This window comes from Anser brachyrhynchus (genome assembly GCF_964034855.1).
Source record: "Anser brachyrhynchus genome assembly, contig: SCAFFOLD_194, whole genome shotgun sequence".
Lineage (NCBI taxonomy): Eukaryota > Metazoa > Chordata > Aves > Anseriformes > Anatidae > Anser > Anser brachyrhynchus.
Window position 1 is genome coordinate 139,839 of NW_027663980.1, and position 19,422 is coordinate 159,260.

The 19,422-nt window shown below is 47.7% G+C and overlaps 1 protein-coding gene across 1 annotated transcript; it reads right to left on the reverse strand.

Moving 5' to 3' along the window:
- Positions 1-16,786: 16,786 nt before the first annotated feature.
- Positions 16,787-17,861, reverse strand: LOC308186549 (uncharacterized protein). Its single transcript, XM_080608683.1, has 2 exons — positions 17,762-17,861; positions 16,787-17,683 (listed from the first exon to the last, which is right to left on the reverse strand). The coding sequence occupies exons 1-2, from the start codon at positions 17,793-17,795 to the stop codon at positions 17,064-17,066; spliced, it is 654 nt and encodes a 217-aa protein (XP_080464809.1). The 5' UTR covers positions 17,796-17,861; the 3' UTR covers positions 16,787-17,063.
- Positions 17,862-19,422: the final 1,561 nt, after the last annotated feature.

Consider the following 19,422-nt stretch of genomic DNA (forward strand, 5'->3'; position numbering starts at 1 on the left):
TTGTGTTAATCGAGCTCTTTTATGTTAATAAAGAAGGGGGAGTTGTGGGAGCATGGCCATGGGGGTCGACAAGTCCCATGGTTGGTGATAACATCCAACTCTTAAAGATGAGGCCATGAGGAAAGTAAAGCCTTGAGAGGGAACAAAGAAGGGTGATTCAGGAGACACCTTAAACAGGGACATGAAGAACAGGAACAGGGACAGGCTAACAGAGCAGGGAGAAACAAAAAACAGCATATGGGAGGGTCCCACTGGCATATGCTGGACCCACAAAGAAGGACTCCAGGAGTTGGAGGGGCAGCCAGAGCCCCCCGGCTGGGCAGCACTCAGTGCCTGCCTCTCCCAGGGACGGTTTTACAAAGATTGTTAAAGATAGACCTAGTATGCCTGGCAGTTTTTCTCTGTGTTTTAGTTTGTGTTGATCCTGCCTTCTTAATTTGTGTTAATCGCGCTTTCTTAAGTTAATGAAGAAGGGTAAGATGTGGGAGTGTGGCCATGGGGGTCGACAAGCCCCATGGTTGGTGATAACATCCGACTATTAAAGTAGAGACCATCAGGAAAGTAAACCCTTGAGAGGGAACAAAGAAGGGTTATTCAAAAGACACCTTAACCAGGGACATGAAGAACAGGAACAGGGATAGTCTAACAGAACAGGGACAAAAACAATAAAGGAATGAATAGGGAAAGGCTATCAGAACAGGGACAAACAAAAAACAGCGTATGGGAGGGTCTCGCTGGCATAGGCAGGACCCACAAAGAAGGACTCCAGGAGTTGGAGGGGCAGCCAGAGCCCCCCGGCTGGGCAGCACTCAGTGCCTGCCTCTCCCAGGGATGGGGTTACAAAGTTTGTTAAAGATGGAATTAGTATGCCTGGCAGTTTTTCTCTGTGTTTTAGTTTGTGTTAATAGTGCTTTCTTAATTTGTGTTACTCTTGCTTTCTTAATTTCTGTTAATCGCGCCTTCATAATTTGTGTTAAACCTGCTTTCTTAATTTGTGTTAATCGAGCTCTTTTATGTTAATAAAGAAGGGGGAGTTGTGGGAGTGTGGCCATGGGGGTCGGCAAGCCCCATGGTTGGTGATAACATCTGTCTCTTAAAGATGAGGCCATCAGGAAAGTAAAGAGTTGAGAGGGAACAAAGAAGGGTGATTCAGGAGACACCTTAAACAGGGACATGAAGAACAGGAACAGGGACAGGCTAACAGAGCAGGGAGAAACAAAAAAGAGCATATGGGAGGGTCCCACTGGCATATGCTGGACCCACAAAGAAGGACTCCAGGAGTTGGAGGGGCAGCTAGAGCCCCCCGGCTGGGCTGCACTCAGTGCCTGCCTCTCCCAGGGACGGTTTTACAAAGATTGTTAAAGATAGACTTAGTATGCCTGGCAGTTTTTCTCTGTGTTTTAGTTTGCGTTGATCCTGCCTTCTTAATACGTGTTAATCGCGCTTTCTTAAGTTAATGAAGAAGGGGAAGATGTGGGAGTGTGGCCATGGGGGTCGACAAGCCCCATGGTTGGTGATAACATCAGACTCTTAATGATGAGACCATCAGGAAAGTAAACCCTCGAGAGGGAACAAAGAAGGGTTATTCAAAAGACACCTTAACCAGGGACATGAAGAACAGGAACAGGGATAGTCTAACAGAACAGGGACAAAAACAAAAAAGGAATGAATAGGGAAAGGCTATCAGAACAGGGACAAACAAAAAACAGCCTATGGGAGGGTCTCGCTGGCATAGGCAGGACCCACAAAGAAGGACTCCAGGAGTTGGAGGGGCAGCCAGAGCCCCCCTGCTGGGCAGCACTCAGTGCCTGCCTCTCCCAGGGATGGGGTTACAAAGTTTGTAAAAGATGGAATTAGTATGCCTGGCAGTTTTTCTCTGTGTTTTAGTTTGTGTTGATCATGCCTTCTTAATTTGTGTTAATCGCGCTTTCTTAAGTTAATGAAGAAGGGGAAGATGTGGGAGTGTGGCCATGGGGGTCGGCAAGCCCCATGGTTGGTGATAACTTCCGACTCTTAAGGATGAGACCATCAGGAACTTAAAGATTTGAGAGGGAACAAAGAAGGGTGATTCAGGTGACACCTTCTTGTCTGGGGTGGCTAGTTCTCCAGCCATTAATGCATGGAAGTGGCTGGGTGTTTGGTGTTGCCGGGCAAAGTTGTTGACCAATGACTAGTTAGTGGAAAGGTACTGCTGTGAGGCGGAAATTATAGGAAGGGAGCCTTTCCTGAATAAGGGATAGAATGAAGTTGTGCCCTCACTCTGAGAGATGAAGTTATGCCCTCAGTAAGAGAGAGTTCAAGTTATGTCATCAATAAAGAGGTAGCAGTTACAGATCCTGAAAGAACCCCGTTGTCCGTGCAGTCTTTACGCCACAAATCGCCCCCCAACAGGGACAAGAAAACGAACAGGGACAAGAAGAAAACAAACAGGGACATGAAGAACAGGAACAGGGACAGGCTAACAGAACAGGGACAAAAACAAAAAAGGAATGAATAGGGACAGGCAAACGGAACAGGAAAAAAAAAAAAAAAAGGAATGAATAGGTACAGGCTAACAGAACAGGGACGAACAAAAAGAGCTTATGGGAGGGTCACGCTGGCTTACGCAGGACCCACAAACAAGGACTCCAGGAGTTGGAGGGGCAGCCAGAGCCCCCCGGCTGGGCAGCACTCAGTGCCTGCCTCTCCCAGGGATGGGGTTGCAAAGTTTGTTAAAGATAGTCTTAGTATGCCTGGCAGCTTTACTCTGTGTTTTAGTTTGTGTTGATCCTGCCTTCTTAATTTGTGTTAATCGAGCTCTTTTATGTTAATAAAGAAGGGGGAGATGTGGGAGCGTGGCCATGGGGGTCGACAAGTCCCATGGTTGGTGATAACATCCAACTCTTAAAGATGAGGCCATGAGGAAAGTAAAGCCTTGAGAGGGAACAAAGAAGGGTGATTCAGGAGACACCTTAAACAGGGACATGAAGAACAGGAACAGGGACAGGCTAACAGAGCAGGGAGAAACAAAAAAGAGCATATGGGAGGGTCCCACTGGCATATGCTGGACCCACAAAGAAGGACTCCAGGAGTTGGAGGGGCAGCCAGAGCCCCCCGGCTGGGCAGCACTCAGTGCCTGCCTCTCCCAGGGACGGTTTTACAAAGATTGTTAAAGATAGACTTAGTATGCCTGGCAGTTTTTCTCTGTGTTTTAGTTTGTGTTGATCCTGCCTTCTTAATACGTGTTAATCGCGCTTTCTTAAGTTAATGAAGAAGGGGAAGATGTGGGAGTGTGGCCATGGGGGTCGACAAGCCCCAGGGTTGGTGATAACATCAGACTCTTAATGATGAGACCATCAGGAAAGTAAAGAGTTGAGAGGGAACAAAGAAGGGTGATTCAGGAGACACCATAAACAGGGACATGAAGAACAGGAACAGGGATAGTCTAACAGAACAGGGACAAAAACAAAAAAGGAATGAATAGGGACAGGCTATCAGAACAGGGACAAACAAAAAACAGCGTATGGGAGGGTCTCGCTGGCATAGGCAGGACCCACAAACAAGGACTCCAGGAGTTGGAGGGGCAGCCAGAGCCCACCGGCTAGGCAGTACTCAGTGCCTGCCTCTCCCAGGGATGGCGTTACAAAGTTTGTTAAAGATGGAATTAGTATGCCTGGCAGTTTTTCTCTGCGTTTTAGTTTGTGTTAATAGTGCTTTCTTAATTTGTGTTACTCTTGCTTTCTTAATTTCTGTTAATCGCGCCTTCATAATTTGTGTTAAACCTGCTTTCTTAATTTGTGTTAATCGAGCTCTTTTATGTTAATAAAGAAGGGGGAGTTGTAGGAGTGTGGCCATGGGGGTCGACAAGTCCCATGGTTGGTGATAACATCCGACTCTTAAAGATGAGGCCATCAGGAAAGTAAAGCCTTGAGAGGGAACAAAGAAGGGTGATTCAGGAGACACCTTAAACAGGGACATGAAGAACAGGAACAGGGACAGGCTAACAGAGCAGGGAGAAACAAAAAACAGCATATGGGAGGGTCCCACTGGCATATGCTGGACCCACAAAGAAGGACTCCAGGAGTTGGAGGGGCAGCCAGAGCCCCCCGGCTGGGCAGCACTCAGTGCCTGCCTCTCCCAGGGACGGTTCTACAAAGATTGTTAAAGATAGACTTAGTATGCCTGGCAGTTTTTCTCTGTGTTTTAGTTTGTGTTGATCCTGCCTTCTTAATTTGTGTTAATCGCGCTTTCTTAAGTTAATGAAGAAGGGGAAGATGTGGGAGTGTGGCCATGGGGGTCGGCAAGCCCCATGGTTGGTGATAACATCCGACTCTTAAGGATGAGACCATCAGGAATTTAAAGAGCTGAGAGGGAACAAAGAAGGGTGATTCAGGTGACACCTTCTTGTCTGGGGTGGCTAGTTCTCCAGCCATTAATGCATGGAAGTGGCTGGGTGTTTGCTGTTGCCGGGCAAAGTTGTTGACCAATGACTAGTTAGTGGAAAGGTACTGCTGTGAGGCGGAAATTATAGGAAGGGAGCCTTTCCTGAATAAGGGATAGAATGAAGTTGTGCCCTCACTCTGAGAGATGAAGTTATGCCCTCAGTAAGAGAGAGTTCAAGTTATGTCATCAATAAAGAGGTAGCAGTTACAGATCCTGAAAGAACCCCGTTGTCCGTGCGGTCTTTACGCCACAAATCGCCCCCCAACAGGGACAAGAAAACGAACAGGGACGAGAAGAAAACAAACAGGGACATGAAGAACAGGAACAGGGACAGGCAAACAGAACAGGGACAAAAACAAAAAAGGAATGAATAGGGACAGGCAAACGGAACAGGAAAAAAAAAAAAAAAGGAATGAATAGGTACAGGCTAACAGAACAGGGACGAACAAAAAGAGCTTATGGGAGGGTCACGCTGGCTTACGCAGGACCCACAAACAAGGACTCCAGGAGGTGGAGGGGCAGCCAGAGCCCCCCGGCTGGGCAGCACTCAGTGCCTGCCTCTCCCAGGGATGGGGTTGCAAAGTTTGTTAAAGATAGTCTTAGTATGCCTGGCAGCTTTACTCTGTGTTTTAGTTTGTGTTGATCCTGCCTTCTTAATTTGTGTTAATCGAGCTCTTTTATGTTAATAAAGAAGGGGAAGATGTGGGAGCGTGGCCATGGGGGTCGACAAGTCCCATGGTTGGTGATAACATCCAACTCTTAAAGATGAGGCCATCAGGAAAGTTAAGCATTGAGAGGGAACAAAGAAGGGTGATTCAGGAGACACCTTAAACAGGGACATGAAGAACAGGAACAGGGACAGGCTAACAGAGCAGGGAGAAACAAAAAACAGCATATGGGAGGGTCCCACTGGCATATGCTGGATCCACAAACAAGGACTCCAGGAGTTGGAGGGGCAGCCAGAGCCCCCCGGCTGGGCAGTACTCAGTGCCTGCCTCTCCCAGGGATGGTTTTACAAAGGTTGTTAAAGATAGACTTAGTATGCCTGGCAGTTTTTCTCTGTGTTTTAGTTTGTGTTGATCCTGCCTTCTAAATTTGTGTTAATTGTGCTTTCTTATGTTAATAAAGAAGGGGAAGATGTGGGAGTGTGGCCATGGGGGTCGACAAGCCCCATGGTTGGTGATAACATCGGACTCTTAAGGATGAGACCATCAGGAAAGGAAAGCCTTGAGAGGGAACAAAGAAGGGTGATTCAGGAGACACCTTAAGCAGGGACATGAAGAACAGGAACAGGGATAGTCTAACAGAACAGGGACAAAAACAAAAAAGGAATGAATAGGGACAGGCTATCAGAACAGGGACAAACAAAAAACAGTGTATGGGAGGGTCTCGCTGGCATAGGCAGGACCCACAAACAAGGACTCCAGGAGTTGGAGGGGCAGCCAGAGCCCCCCTGCTGGGCAGCACTCAGTGCCTGCCTCTCCCACGGCTGGTTTTACAAAGATTGTTAAAGATAGACTTAGTATGCCTGGCAGTTTTTCTCTGTGTTTTAGTTTGTGTTGATCCTGCCTTCTTAATTTGTGTTAATTGCGCTTTCATATGTTAATAAAGAAGGGTAAGATGTGGGAGTGTGGCCATGGGGGTCGACAAGCCCCTTGGTTTGTGATAACATCGGACTCTTAAAGTAGAGACCACCAGGAAAGTAAAGCTTTGAGAGGGAACAAAGAAGGGTGATTCAGGAGACACCTTAAGCAGGGACCTGAAGAACAGGAACAGGGACAGGCTAACAGAACAGGGACAAAACAAAAAAGGAATGAATAGGGACATGCTATCAGAACAGGGGCAAACAAAGAACAGCGTATGGGAGGGTCTCGCTGGCATAGGCAGGACCCACAAACAAGGACTCCAGGAGTTGGAGGGGCAGCCAGAGCCCCCCAGCTGGGAAGGACTCAGTGCCTGCCTCTCCCAGGGATGGGGTTACAAAGTTTGTTAAAGATGGAATTAGTATGCCTGGCAGTTTTTCTCTGTATTTTATTTTGTGTTAATAGTGCTTTCTTAATTTGTGTTACTCTTGCTTTCTTAATTTCTGTTAATCGCGCCTTCATAATTTGTGTTAAACCTGCTTTCTTAATTTGTGTTAATCGAGCTCTTTTATGTTAATAAAGAAGGGGGAGTTGTGGGAGCATGGCCATGGGGGTCGACAAGTCCCATGGTTGGTGATAACATCCGACTCTTAAAGATGAGGCCATCAGGAAAGTAAAGAGTTGAGAGGGAACAAAGAAGGGTGATTCAGGAGACACCTTAAACAGGGACATGAAGAACAGGAACAGGGACAGGCTAACAGAGCAGGGAGAAACAAAAAACAGCATATGGGAGGGTCCCACTGGCATATGCTGGACCCACAAAGAAGGACTCCAGGAGTTGGAGGGGCAGCCAGAGCCCCCCGGCTGGGCAGCACTCAGTGCCTGCCTCTCCCAGGGACGGTTTTACAAAGATTGTTAAAGATAGACTTAGTATGCCTGGCAGTTTTTCTCTGTGTTTTAGTTTGTGTTGGTCCTGCCTTCTTAATTTGTGTTAATCAAGCTCTTTTATGTTAATAAAGAAGGGGGAGATGTGGGAGCATGGCCACGGGGGTCCACAAGTCCCAGAGTTGGTGATAACATCCAACTCTTAAAGATGAGGCCATCAGGAAAGTAAAGAGTTGAGAGGGAACAAAGAAGGGTGATTCAGGAGACACCTTAAACAGGGACATGAAGAACAGGAACAGGGATAGTCTAACAGAACAGGGAGGAAAACAAAAAAGGAATGAATAGGGACAGGCTATCAGAACAGGGACAAACAAAAAACAGCGTATGGGAGGGTCTTGCTGGCATAGGCAGGACCCCCAAACAAGGACTCCAGGAGTTGGAGGGGCAGCCAGAGCCCCCCAGCTGGGCAGCACTCAGTGCCTGCCTCTCCCAGGGACGGGGTTACAAAGATTGTTAAAGATGGAATTAGTATGCCTGGCAGTTTTTCTCTGTGTTTTAGTTTGTGTTGATCCTGCCTTCTTAATTTGTGTTAATCGCGCTTTCTTATGTTAATAAAGAAGGGGAAGATGTGGGAGTGTGGCCATGGGGGTCGACAAGCCCCATGGTTGGTGGTAACATCAGACTCTTAATGATGAGACCATCAGGAAAGTAAAGAGTTGAGAGAGAACAAAGAAGGGTGATTCAGGAGACACCTTAAAAAGGGACATGAAGAACAGGAACAGGGACAGGCTAACAGAACAGGGACGAAAACAAAAAAGGAATGAATAGGGACAGGCTATCAGAACAGGGACAAACAAAAAACAGCGTATGGGAGGGTCTCGCTGGCATAGGCAGGACCCCCAAACAAGGACTCCAGGAGTTGGAGGGGCAGCCAGAGCCCCCCAGCTGGGCAGCACTCAGTGCCTGCCTCTCCCAGGGATGGGGTTACAAAGTTTGTTAAAGATGGAATTAGTATGCCTGGCAGTTTTTCTCTGTATTTTAGTTTGTGTTAATAGTGCTTTCTTAATTTGTGTTACTCTTGCTTTCTTAATTTCTGTTAATCGCGCCTTCATAATTTGTGTTACACCTGCTTTCTTAATTTGTGTTATTCGAGCTCTTTTATGTTAATAAAGAAGGGGGAGATGTGGGAGCATGGCCATGGGGGTCCACAAGTCCCATGGTTGGTGATAACATCCAACTCTTAAAGATGAGGCCATCAGGAAAGTAAAGCCTTGAGAGGGAACAAAGAAGGGTGATTCAGGAGACACCTTAAACAGGGACATGAAGAACAGGAACAGGGACAGGCTAACAGAGCAGGGAGAAACAAAAAACAGCATATGGGAGGGTCCCACTGGCGTATGCTGGACCCACAAACAAGGACTTCAGGAGTTGGAGGGGCAGCCAGAGCCCCCCGGCTGGGCAGCACTCAGTGCCTGCCTCTCCCAGGGATGGTTTTACAAAGGTTGTTAAAGATAGACTTAGTATGCCTGGCAGTTTTTCTCTGTGTTTTAGTTTGTGTTGATCCTGCCTTCTTAATTTGTGTTAATCGCGCTTTCTTAAGTTAATAAAGAAGGGGGAGATGTGGGAGTGTGTCCATGGGGGTCGACAGGCCCCATGGTTGGTGATAACATCGGACTCTTAAGGATGAGACCATCAGGAAAGTAAAGAGTTGAGAGGGAACAAAGAAGGGTGATTCAGGTGACACCTTCTTGTCTGGGGTGGCTAGTTCTCCAGCCATTAATGCATGGAAGTGGCTGGGTGTTTGGTGTTGCCGGGCAAAGTTGTTTAACCAATGACTAGTTAGTGGAAAGGTACTGCTGTGAGGCGGAAATTATAGGAAGGGAGCCTTTCCTGAATAAGGGATAGAATTAAGTTGTGCCCTCACTCTGAGAGATGAAGTTATGCCCTCAGTAAGAGAGAGTTCAAGTTATGTCATCAATAAAGAGGTAGCAGTTACAGATCCTGAAAGAACCCCGTTGTCCGTGCGGTCTTTACGCCACAAATCGCCCCCCAACAGGGACATGAAAACGAACAGGGACGAGAAGAAAACAAACAGGGACATGAAGAATAGGAACAGGGACAGGCTAACAGCACAGGGACAAAAGCAAAAAAGGAATGAATAGGGACAGGCAAACGGAACAGGGACAAAAACAGAAAAGGAATGATCAGGTACAGGTTAACAGAACAGGGACGAACAAAAAGAGCTTATGGAAGGGTCACGCTGGCTTACGCAGGACCCACAAACAAGGACTCCAGGAGTTGGAGGGGCAGCCAGAGCCCCCCGGCTGGGCAGTACTCAGTGCCTGCCTCTCCCAGGGATGGGGTTGCAAAGTTTGTTAAAGATAGACTTAGTATGCCTGGCAGTTTTTCTCTGTGTTTTAGTTTGTGTTGATCCTGCCTTCTTAATTTGTGTTAATTGCGCTTTCTTATTTTAATAAAGAAGGGGAAGATGTGGGAGTGTGGCTATGGGGGTCCACAAGCCCCATGGTTGGTGATAACATCCGAATACTAAAGTAGAGACCATCAGGAAAGTAAAGCCTTGAGAGGGAACAAAGAAGGGTGCTTCAGGAGACACCTTAAGCAGGGACATGAAGAACAGGAACAGGGATAGTCTAACAGAACAGGGACAAAAGCAAAAAAGGAATGAATAGGGACAGGCTATCAGAACAGCGACAAACAAAAAACAGCGTATGGGAGGGTCTCGCTGGCATAGGCAGGACCCCCAAACAAGGACTCCAGGAGTTGGAGGGGCAGCCAGAGCCCCCCGGCTAGGCAGTACTCAGTGCCTGCCTCTCACAGGGATGGCGTTACAAAGTTTGTTAAAGATGGAATTAGTATGCCTGGCAGTTTTTCTCTGTATTTTAGTTTGTGTTAATAGTTCTTTCTTAATTTGTGTTACTTTTCCTTTCTTATTTTCTGTTAATCGCGCCTTCATAATTTGTGTTAAACCTGCTTTCTTAATTTGTGCTAATCAAGCTCTTTTATGTTAATAAAGAAGGGGGAGATGTGGGAGCATGGCCACGGGGGTCGACAAGTCCCAGAGTTGGTGATAACATCCAACTCTTAAAGATGAGGCCATCAGGAAAGTAAAGAGTTGAGAGGGAACAAAGAAGGGTGATTCAGGAGACACCTTAAACAGGGACATGAAGAACAGGAACAGGGATAGTCTAACAGAACAGGGAGGAAAACAAAAAAGGAATGAAAAGGGACAGGCTAACAGAGAAGGGAGAAACAAAAAACAGCATATGGGAGGGTCCCACTGGCATACGCTGGACCCACAAACAAGGACTCCAGGAGTTGGAGTGGCAGCCAGAGCCCCCCTGCTGGGCAGCACTCAGTGCCTGCCTCTCCCAGGGATGGTTTTACAAAGATTGTTAAAGATAGACTTAGTATGCCTGGCAGTTTTTCTCTGTGTTTTAGTTTGTGTTGATCCTGCCTTCTTAATTTGTGTTAATCGCGTTTTCTTATGTTAATAAAGAAGGGGAAGATGTGGGAGTGTGGCTATGGGGGTCTACAAGCCCCATGGTTGGTGATAACATCCGAATACTAAAGTAGAGACCATCAGGAAAGTAAAGCCTTGAGAGGGAACAAAGAAGGGTGATTCAGGAGACACCTTAAGCAGGGACATGAAGAACAGGAACAGGGATAGTCTAACAGAACATGGACAAAAACAAAAAAGGAATGAATAGGGACAGGCTATCAGAACAGCGACAAACAAAAAACAGCGTATGGGAGGGTCTCGCTGGCATAGGCAGGACCCCCAAACAAGGACTCCAGGAGTTGGAGGGGCAGCCAGAGCCCACCGGCTAGGCAGTACTCAGTGCCTGCCTCTCCCAGGGATGGCGTTACAAAGTTTGTTAAAGATGGAATTAGTATGCCTGGCAGTTTTTCTCTGTATTTTAGTTTGTGTTAATAGTTCTTTCTTAATTTGTGTTACTCTTGCTTTCTTAATGTCTGTTAATCGCGCCTTCTTAATTTGTGTTAAACCTGCTTTCTTAATTTGTGTTAATCGCGCTTTCTTAAGTTAATAAAGAAGGGGGAGATGTGGGACTGTGGCCATGGGGGTCGACAAGCCCCATGGTTGGTGATAACATCAGACTCTTAATGATGAGACCATCAGGAAAGTAAAGCCTTGAGAGGGAACAAAGAAGGGTGATTCAGGAGACACCTTAAACAGGGACATGAAGAACAGGAACAGGGGCAGGCTAACAGAGCAGGAGGAAACAAAAAACAGCATATGGGAGGGTCCCACTGGCATATGCTGGACCCACAAACAAGGACTCCAGGAGTTGGAGGGGCAGCCAGAGCCCCCCAGCTGGGCAGCACTCAGTGCCTGCCTCTCCCAGGGATGGGGTTGCAAAGTTTGTTAGATAGCCTTTGTATGCCTGGCAGTTTTTCTCTGTGTTTTAGTTTGTGTTTATCCTGCCTTCTTAATTTGTGTTAATCGCGCTTTCTTATGTTAATAAAGAAGGGGAAGATGTGGGAGTGTGGCCATGGGGGTCGACAAGCCCCATGGTTGGTGATCACATCCGACTATTAAAGTAGAGGCCATCAGGAATGTAAAGCCTTGAGAGGGAACAAAGAAGGGTGATTCAGGAGACACCTTAAGCAGGGACATGAGGAACAGGAACAGGGATAGTCTAACAGAACAGGGACAAAAACAAAAAGCGAATGAATAGGGACAGGCTATCAGAACAGGGACAAACAAAAAACAGCGTATGGGAGGGTCTCGCTGGCATAGGCCGGACCCACAAACAAGGACTCCAGGAGTTGGAGGGGCAGCCAGAGCCCCCCGGCTGGGCAGCACTCAGTGCCTGCCTCTCCCAGGGACGGTTTTACAAAGATTGTTAAAGATAGACTTAGTATGCCTGGCAGTTTTTCTCTGTGTTTTAGTTTGTGCTGATCCTGCCTTCTTAATTTGTGTTAAACGCGCTTTCTTATGTTAATAAAGAAGGGGAAGATGTGGGAGTGTGGCCATGGGGGTCGACAAGCCCCATGGTTGGTAATAACATCCGACTCTTAAGGATGAGACCATCAGGAATTTAAAGAGTTGAGAAGGAACAAAGAAGGGTGATTCAGGTGACACCTTGTTGTCTGGGGTGGCTTGTTCTCCAGCCATTAAAGCATGGAAGTTGCTGGGTGTTTGCTGTTGCCGGGCAAAGTTGTTGACCAATGACTAGTTAGTGGAAAGGTACTGCTGTGAGGCGGAAATTATAGGAAGGGAGCCTTTCCTGAATAAGGGATAGAATGAAGTTGTGCCCTCACTCTGAGAGATGAAGTTATGCCCTCAGTAAGAGAGAGTTCAAGTTATGTTGTCAATAAAGAGGTAGCAGTTACAGATCCTGAAAGAACCCCGTTGTCCGTGCGGTCTTTACGCCACAAATCGCCCCCCAACAGGGACATGAAAACGAACAGGGACATGAAGAAGAGGAACAGGGACAGGCTAACAGAACAGGGACAAAAACAAAAAAGGAATGAATAGGGACAGGCAAACGGAACAGGGACAAAAACAGAAAAGGAATGAATAGGTACAGGCTAACAGAACAGGGACGAACAAAAAGAGCGTATGGGAGGGTCACGCTGGCTTACGCAGGACCCCCAAACAAGGACTCCAGGAGTTGGAGGGGCAGCCAGAGCCCCCCGGCTGGGCAGCACTCAGTGCCTGCCTCTCCCAGGGTTGGTTTTACAAAGTTTGTTAAAGATGGAATTAGTATGCCTGGCAGTTTTTCTCTGTGTTTTAGTTTGTGTTAATAGTGCTTTCTTAAATTGTGTTACTCTTGCTTTCTTAATTTCTGTTAATCGCGCCTTCATAATTTGTGTTAAATCTGCTTTCTTAATTTATGTTAATCGAGCTCTTTTATGTTAATAAAGAAGGGGGAGATGTGGGAGCATGGCCATGGGGGTCGACAAGTCCCATGGTTGGTGATAACATGCGACTCTTAAAGATGAGGCCATCAGGAAAGTAAAGAGTTGAGAGGGAACAAAGAAGGGTGATTCAGGAGACACCTTAAACAGGGACATGAAGAACAGGAACAGGGATAGTCTAACAGAACAGGGACGAAAACAAAAAAGGAATGAATAGGGACAGGAAAACGGAACAGGGACAAACAAAAAACAGAATATGGGAGGGTCTCGCTGGCATAGGCAGGACCCACAAACAAGGACTCCAGGAGTTGGAGGGTCAGCCAGAGCCCCCCGGCTTGGCAGCACTCAGTGCCTGCCTCTCCCAGGGATGGTTTTACAAAGATTGTTAAAGATAGACTTAGTATGCCTGGCAGTTTTTCTCTGTGTTTTAGTTTGTGTTGATCCTGCCTTCTTAATTTGTGTTAATCGCGCTTTCTTATGTTAATAAAGAAGGGGAAGATGTGGGAGTGTGGCCATGGGGGTCGACAAGCCCCATGGTTGGTGGTAACATCCGACTCTTAAAGATGAGGCCATCAGGAAAGTAAAGAGTTGAGAGGGAACAAAGAAGGGTGATTCAGGAGACACCTTAAGCAGGGACATGAAGAACAGGAACAGGGGCAGGCTAACAGAGCAGGAGGAAACAAAAAACAGCATATGGGAGGGTCCCACTGGCATATGCTGGACCCACAAACAAGGACTCCAGGAGTTGGAGGGGCAGCCAGAGCCCCCCGGCTGGGCAGCACTCAGTGCCTGCCTCTCCCAGGGATGGGGTTACAAAGTTTGTTAAAGATGGAATTAGTATGCCTGGCAGTTTTTCTCTGTGTTTTAATTTGTGTTAATAGTGGTTTCTTAATTTGTGTTTCTCTTGCTTTCTTAATTTCTGTTAATCGCGCCTTCTTAATTTGTGTTAAACCTGCTTTCTTAATTTGTGTTAATCGAGCTCTTTTATGTTAATAAAGAAGGGGGAGATGTGGGAGCGTGGCCATGGGGGTCGACAAGTCCCATGGTTGGTGATAACATCCAAATCTTAAAGATGAGGCCATCAGGAAAGTAAAGAGTTGAGAGGGAACAAAGAAGGGTGATTCAGGAGACACCTTAAACAGGGACATGAAGAACAGGAACAGGGATAGTCTAACAGAACAGGGACGAAAACAAAAAAAGGAATGAATAGGGACAGGCTATCAGAACAGGGACAAACAAAAAACAGCGTATGGGAGGGTCTCGCTGGCATATGCTGGACCCACAAACAAGGACTCCAGGAGTTGGAGGGGCAGCCAGAGCCCCCCGGCTGGGCAGCACTCAGTGCCTGCCTCTCCCAGGGATGGGGTTACAAAGTTTGTTAAAGATGGAATTAGTATGCCTGGCAGTTTTTCTCTGTATTTTAGTTTGTGTTAATAGTTCTTTCTTAATTTGTGTTACTTTTCCTTTCTTATTTTCTGTTAATCATGCCTTCTTAATTTGTGTTAAACCTGCTTTCTTAATTTGTGTTAATCGAGCTCTTCTATGTTAATAAATAAGGGGGAGATGTGGGAGCATGGCCATGGGGGTCGACAAGTCCCATGGTTGGTGATAACATCCGACTCTTAAAGATGAGGCCATCAGGAAAGTAAAGAGTTGAGAGGGAACAAAGAAGGGTGATTCAGGTGACACCTTCTTGTCTGGGGTGGCTTGTTCTCCAGCCATTAAAGCATGGAAGTTGCTGGGTGTTTGCTGTTGCCGGGCAAAGTTGTTGACCAATGACTAGTTAGTGGAAAGGTACTGCTGTGAGGCGGAAGTTATAGGAAGGGAGCCTTTCCTGAATAAGGGATAGAATGAAGTTGTGCCCTCACTCTGAGAGATGAAGTTATGCCTTCAGTAAGAGAGAGTTCAAGTTATGTCATCAATAAAGAGGTAGCAGTTACAGATCCTGAAAGAACCCCGTTGTCCGTGCGGTCTTTACGCCACAAATCGCCCCCCAACAGGGACATGAAAACGAACAGGGACAAGAAGAAAACAAACAGGGACATGAAGAACAGGAACAGGGACAGGCTAACAGCACAGGGACAAAAACAAAAAAGGAATGAATAGGGACAGAGTATCAGAACAGGGACAAACAAAAAACAGCGTATGGGAGGGTCTCGCTGGCATAAGCAGGACCCACAAACAAGGACTCCAGGAGTTGGAGGGGCAGCCAGAGCCCCCCGGTTGGGCAGCACTCAGTGCCTGCCTCTCCCATAGATGGTTTTACAAAGATTGTTAAAGATAGACTTAGCATGCCTGGCAGTTTTTCTCTGTGTTTTAGTTTGTGTTGATCCCGACTTCTTAATATGTGTTAATCGCGCTTTCTTCTGTTAATAAAGAAGGGGAAGATGTGGGAGTTTGGCCATGGGGGTCGATAAGCCCCATGGTTGGTGATAACATCGGACTCTTAAGGATGAGACCATCAGGAATTTAAAGAGTTGAGAGGGAACAAAGAAGGGTGATTCAGGTGACACCTTCTTGTCTGGGTTGGCTAGTTCTCCAGCCATTAAAGCATGGAAGTTGCTGGGTGTTTGCTGTTGCCGGGCAAAGTTGTTGACCAATGACTAGTTAGTGGAAAGGTACTGCTGTGAGGCGGAAGTTATAGGAAGGGAGCTTGTCCTGAATAAGGGATCGAATGAAGTTGTGCCCTCACTCTGAGAGATGAAGTTATGCCCTCAGTAAGAGAGAGTTGAAGTTATGTCATCAATAAAGAGGTAGCAGTTACAGATCCTGAAAGAACCCCGGTGTCCGTGCGGTCTTTACACCACAAATCGCGCCCAAACACGGACATGAAGAAATCAAACAGGGACGAGAAGAAAACAAACAGGGACATGAAGAACAGGAACAGGGACAGGCTAACAGAACAGGGACAAAAACAAAAAAGGAATGAATAGGGACAGGCAAACGGAACAGGGACAAAAACAGAATAGGAATGAATAGGTACAGGCTAACAGAACAGGGACGAACTAACAGAGCTTATGGGAGGGTCACGCTGGCTTACGCAGGACCCCCAAACAAGGACTCCAGGAGGTGGAGGGGCAGCCAGAGCCCCCCGGCTAGGCAGCACTCAGTGCCTGCCTCTCCCAGGGATGGGGTTACAAAGTTTGTTAAAGATGGAATTAGTATGCTTGGCAGTTTTTCTCTGTATTTTAGTTTGTGTTAATAGTGCTTTCTTAATTTGTGTTACTCTTGCTTTCTTAATTTCTGTTAATCATGCCTTCTTAATTTGTGTTAAACCTGCTTTCTTAATTTGTGTTAATCGAGCTCTTTTATGTTAATAAAGAAGGGGGAGATGTGGGAGCCTGGCCATGGGGGTCGACAAGTCCCATGGTTGGTGATAACATCCGACTCTTAAAGATGAGGCCATCAGGAAAGTAAAGAGTTGAGAGGGAACAAAGAAGGCTGATTCAGGAGACACCTTAAACAGGGACATGAAGAACAGGAACAGGGACAGGCTAACAGAGCAGGGAGAAACAAAAAACAGCATATGGGAGGGTCCCACTGGCATATGCTGGACCCAAAACTAGGACTCCAGGAGTTGGAGGGGCAGCCAGAGCCCCCCGGCTGGGCAGCACTCAGTGCCTGCCTCTCCCAGGGATGGTTTTACAAAGGTTGTTAAAGATAGACTTAGTATGCTGTCCTGGTTCCAGTTAGGACAGAGTTAATGAGGTGTGTACCTCAAGGGGATTTGATACTGGGTGAGAATAGCCCATGAGTTGAATTGTAGTATGTTAATTATTATATAATACTGTATGTCATCACTACCATGATTGCTATATATCATAGATGAAAATGGTGATTAATTAGAATGTATTGGAAAGAGTGTAACCTGAGCATGACATAAATGGTATGGAATAAGGGGTGGATATCTGTCCTGGTTCCAGTTAGGACAGAGTTAATTTTCCCTCATAGTAGCTGGTATGTTATGTCTCCTGAATGCGCTTCAGGTTTTGTTGAGGGTTAAACAGCTACTTAGGAATCTCATCCGGAGATCTGTCTTGAGGCGGGGTAGTTGCGAGTGGCAGGGAGTGTGGGAGGATATGGGCAGGTTTCTAGAGCAGTGGTCACCTCCAGTGTTTTGGACATTCACCCCTGAACAACTGCAAAATCCTAAAAAGCTGGCAGAATGCTTGAAAAAAAGGTGTCATGACTCTGGCAGTTCCAAAGTGACACAAATCACTGTGGCGTGCTGGGGTCTGGCTTGTGCCTATCGAGCTGCAATTGATGCTACTAGCAACCTAGCTCCAGTTCCAGCTCCTGCAGCCGCTCCTGCTCCTGCAGCTGCTCCAGCTCCAGCTCCTGCAGCCGCTCCAGCTCCAGCTCCTGCAGCCGCTCCAGCTCCTGCAGCCACTCCAGTTCCAGCTCCTGCAGCCACTCCAGTTCCAGCTCCTGCAGCCGCTCCAGCTCCTGCAGCCACTCCAGTTCCAGCTCCTGCAGCCGCTCCAGCTCCAGCTCCTGCAGCCGCTCCAGTTCCAGCTCCTGCAGCCGCTCCAGCTCCTGCAGCCGCTCCAGCTCCTGCAGCCACTCCAGCTCCAGCTCCTGCAGCCGCTCCAGCTCCAGCTCCTGCAGCCGCTCCAGCTCCTGCAGCCGCTCCGGCTCCTGCAGCCACTCCAGCTCCAGCCCCTGCAGCCGCTCCAGCTCCTGCAGCCGCTCCAGTTCCAGCTCCTGCAGCCACTCCAGCCCCTGCAGCCGCTCCAGCTCCAGCTCCAGCTCCTGCAGCCGCTCCAGCCCCTGCAGCCGCTCCAGCTCCAGCTCCTGCAGCCGCTCCAGCCCCTGCAGCTGCTCCAGCTCCAGCTCCTGCAGCCACTCCAGCCCCTGCAGCAGCTCCAGCTCCTGCAGCTGCTCCCACTCTTGTGTCTGGGTCAGAGAAACGAGCTGTAGCAGTGCAAGTTGACCCCGCAGAGGGTATTCCAACCCCTGTGGCAGACCCTGTGGCTGGGTTAGAGAAACGAGCTGTAGCATTGCAAGTTGCCCCTGTAGACAAGGTGAAAAAATGGTATAGAGGCTCAGGTCGTTTAGAACGCAGACAGTCTTCTGCTAAGTCTGGGCATAGTGAAGACGAGGCTGGGCCATCAAAGGTGCAGGAGACTGAAGATGAGGATGAGGATGTCGAAAAATCAACAGTAACTACCCGGACTCTATACCAGCGTGAGCTACGAGATGTGCGAAAAGATTTTGGTCGCTGTATAGGTGAGCAGCTTGTCACCTGGCTGCTCCGGTGCTGGGACACGGGAGCCAATTATGTGGAATTAGAGGGCAAGGAAGCCAGGCGGCTGGGATCCCTTGCTAGGGACGCGTGCATTGACAAAGCAATTGGAGATGGAGCACGATCTCGCAGCCTCTGGAGGCGTCTCCTGTCAGCTGTGCAGGAAAGGTATCCCTTCAAGGAAGAACTTGTATGTCTACCAGGCAAATGGACCACCATGGAGAAGGGAATTCAGTACCTGAGGGAATTGGCCGTACGGGAAGTAATTTATAAGGACCTAGACGACGCACAAACATCCGCAGATCCAGATGCAGTCCGGTGTACACTACCCATGTGGCGGAAGTTTGTACAGAGTGCACCATCATCATATGCCAGCTCATTGGCAATACTAGCCTGGAAAGCGGAGGAGAATCCCACAGTGAATGAAGTGACTAAAATACTCCGGCAGTACGAAGGAAATCTCTCCTCTTCCCTACAGGCCTGTGTCTCAGCTGTGGAGAAACTCTCTGAAGAGGTCCACCAACTTAAAGAGAATTTATCTTCCCCTCCACCTGAACGAACCAGTGTCCACCAGCTAAAAGAGAATACTTTGGAGAAACTTTCTGAAAAGATCCACCAACTTGAAGAGAGATTATTTTCCTCCCCACCTGTACAAACCAGTGTCTCAGCTATTAGGGGTAAACGTTCATCTATGCAAGGAAGACAATATGGTGGGCACACACACCGCGCCACCCTGTGGTTTTACCTACGTGACCATGGAGAGGACATGAGAAAATGGGATGGAAAATCTACTGCGACCCTAGAGGCACGGGTACGTGAATTGCAAAGGAAAACAATTGGGAAAAAGGAGTTCTCTGAAAAGTTTGCTGCTCCAACTTCCAGCAGGCAGTCCTTTAAACACAGAAACGAAGATTCTGACCAGGACTAGAGGGGCCCTGCCTCCAGCCAGGGGGAGGAAAGGGACAATCGAGTTTATTGGACTGTGTGGATTCGATGGCCTGGCACGTCAGACGCACAGAAGTATAAGGCTTTGGTAGACACCGGTGCACAATGTACTCTAATGCCATCAAGCTATAAAGGGCCAGAGCCCATCTGTATTTATGGTGTGACGGGGGGATCCCAGCAGTTAACTGTATTGGAGGCTGAAGTGAGTCTAACCGGTAATGAGTGGCAAAAGCACCGTATTGTGACTGGCCCAGATGCTCCGTGCATCCTTGGCATAGACTATCTTAGAAGAGGATATTTCAAGGACCCAAAAGGGTTCCGCTGGGCTTTTGGCATAGCTGCCTTGGAGACAGAGGACATTAAACAGTTGTCTACCTTGCCTGGTCTCTCAGAGGACCCTTCTGTTGTGGGGTTGCTGAGGGTTGAAGAACAGCAAGT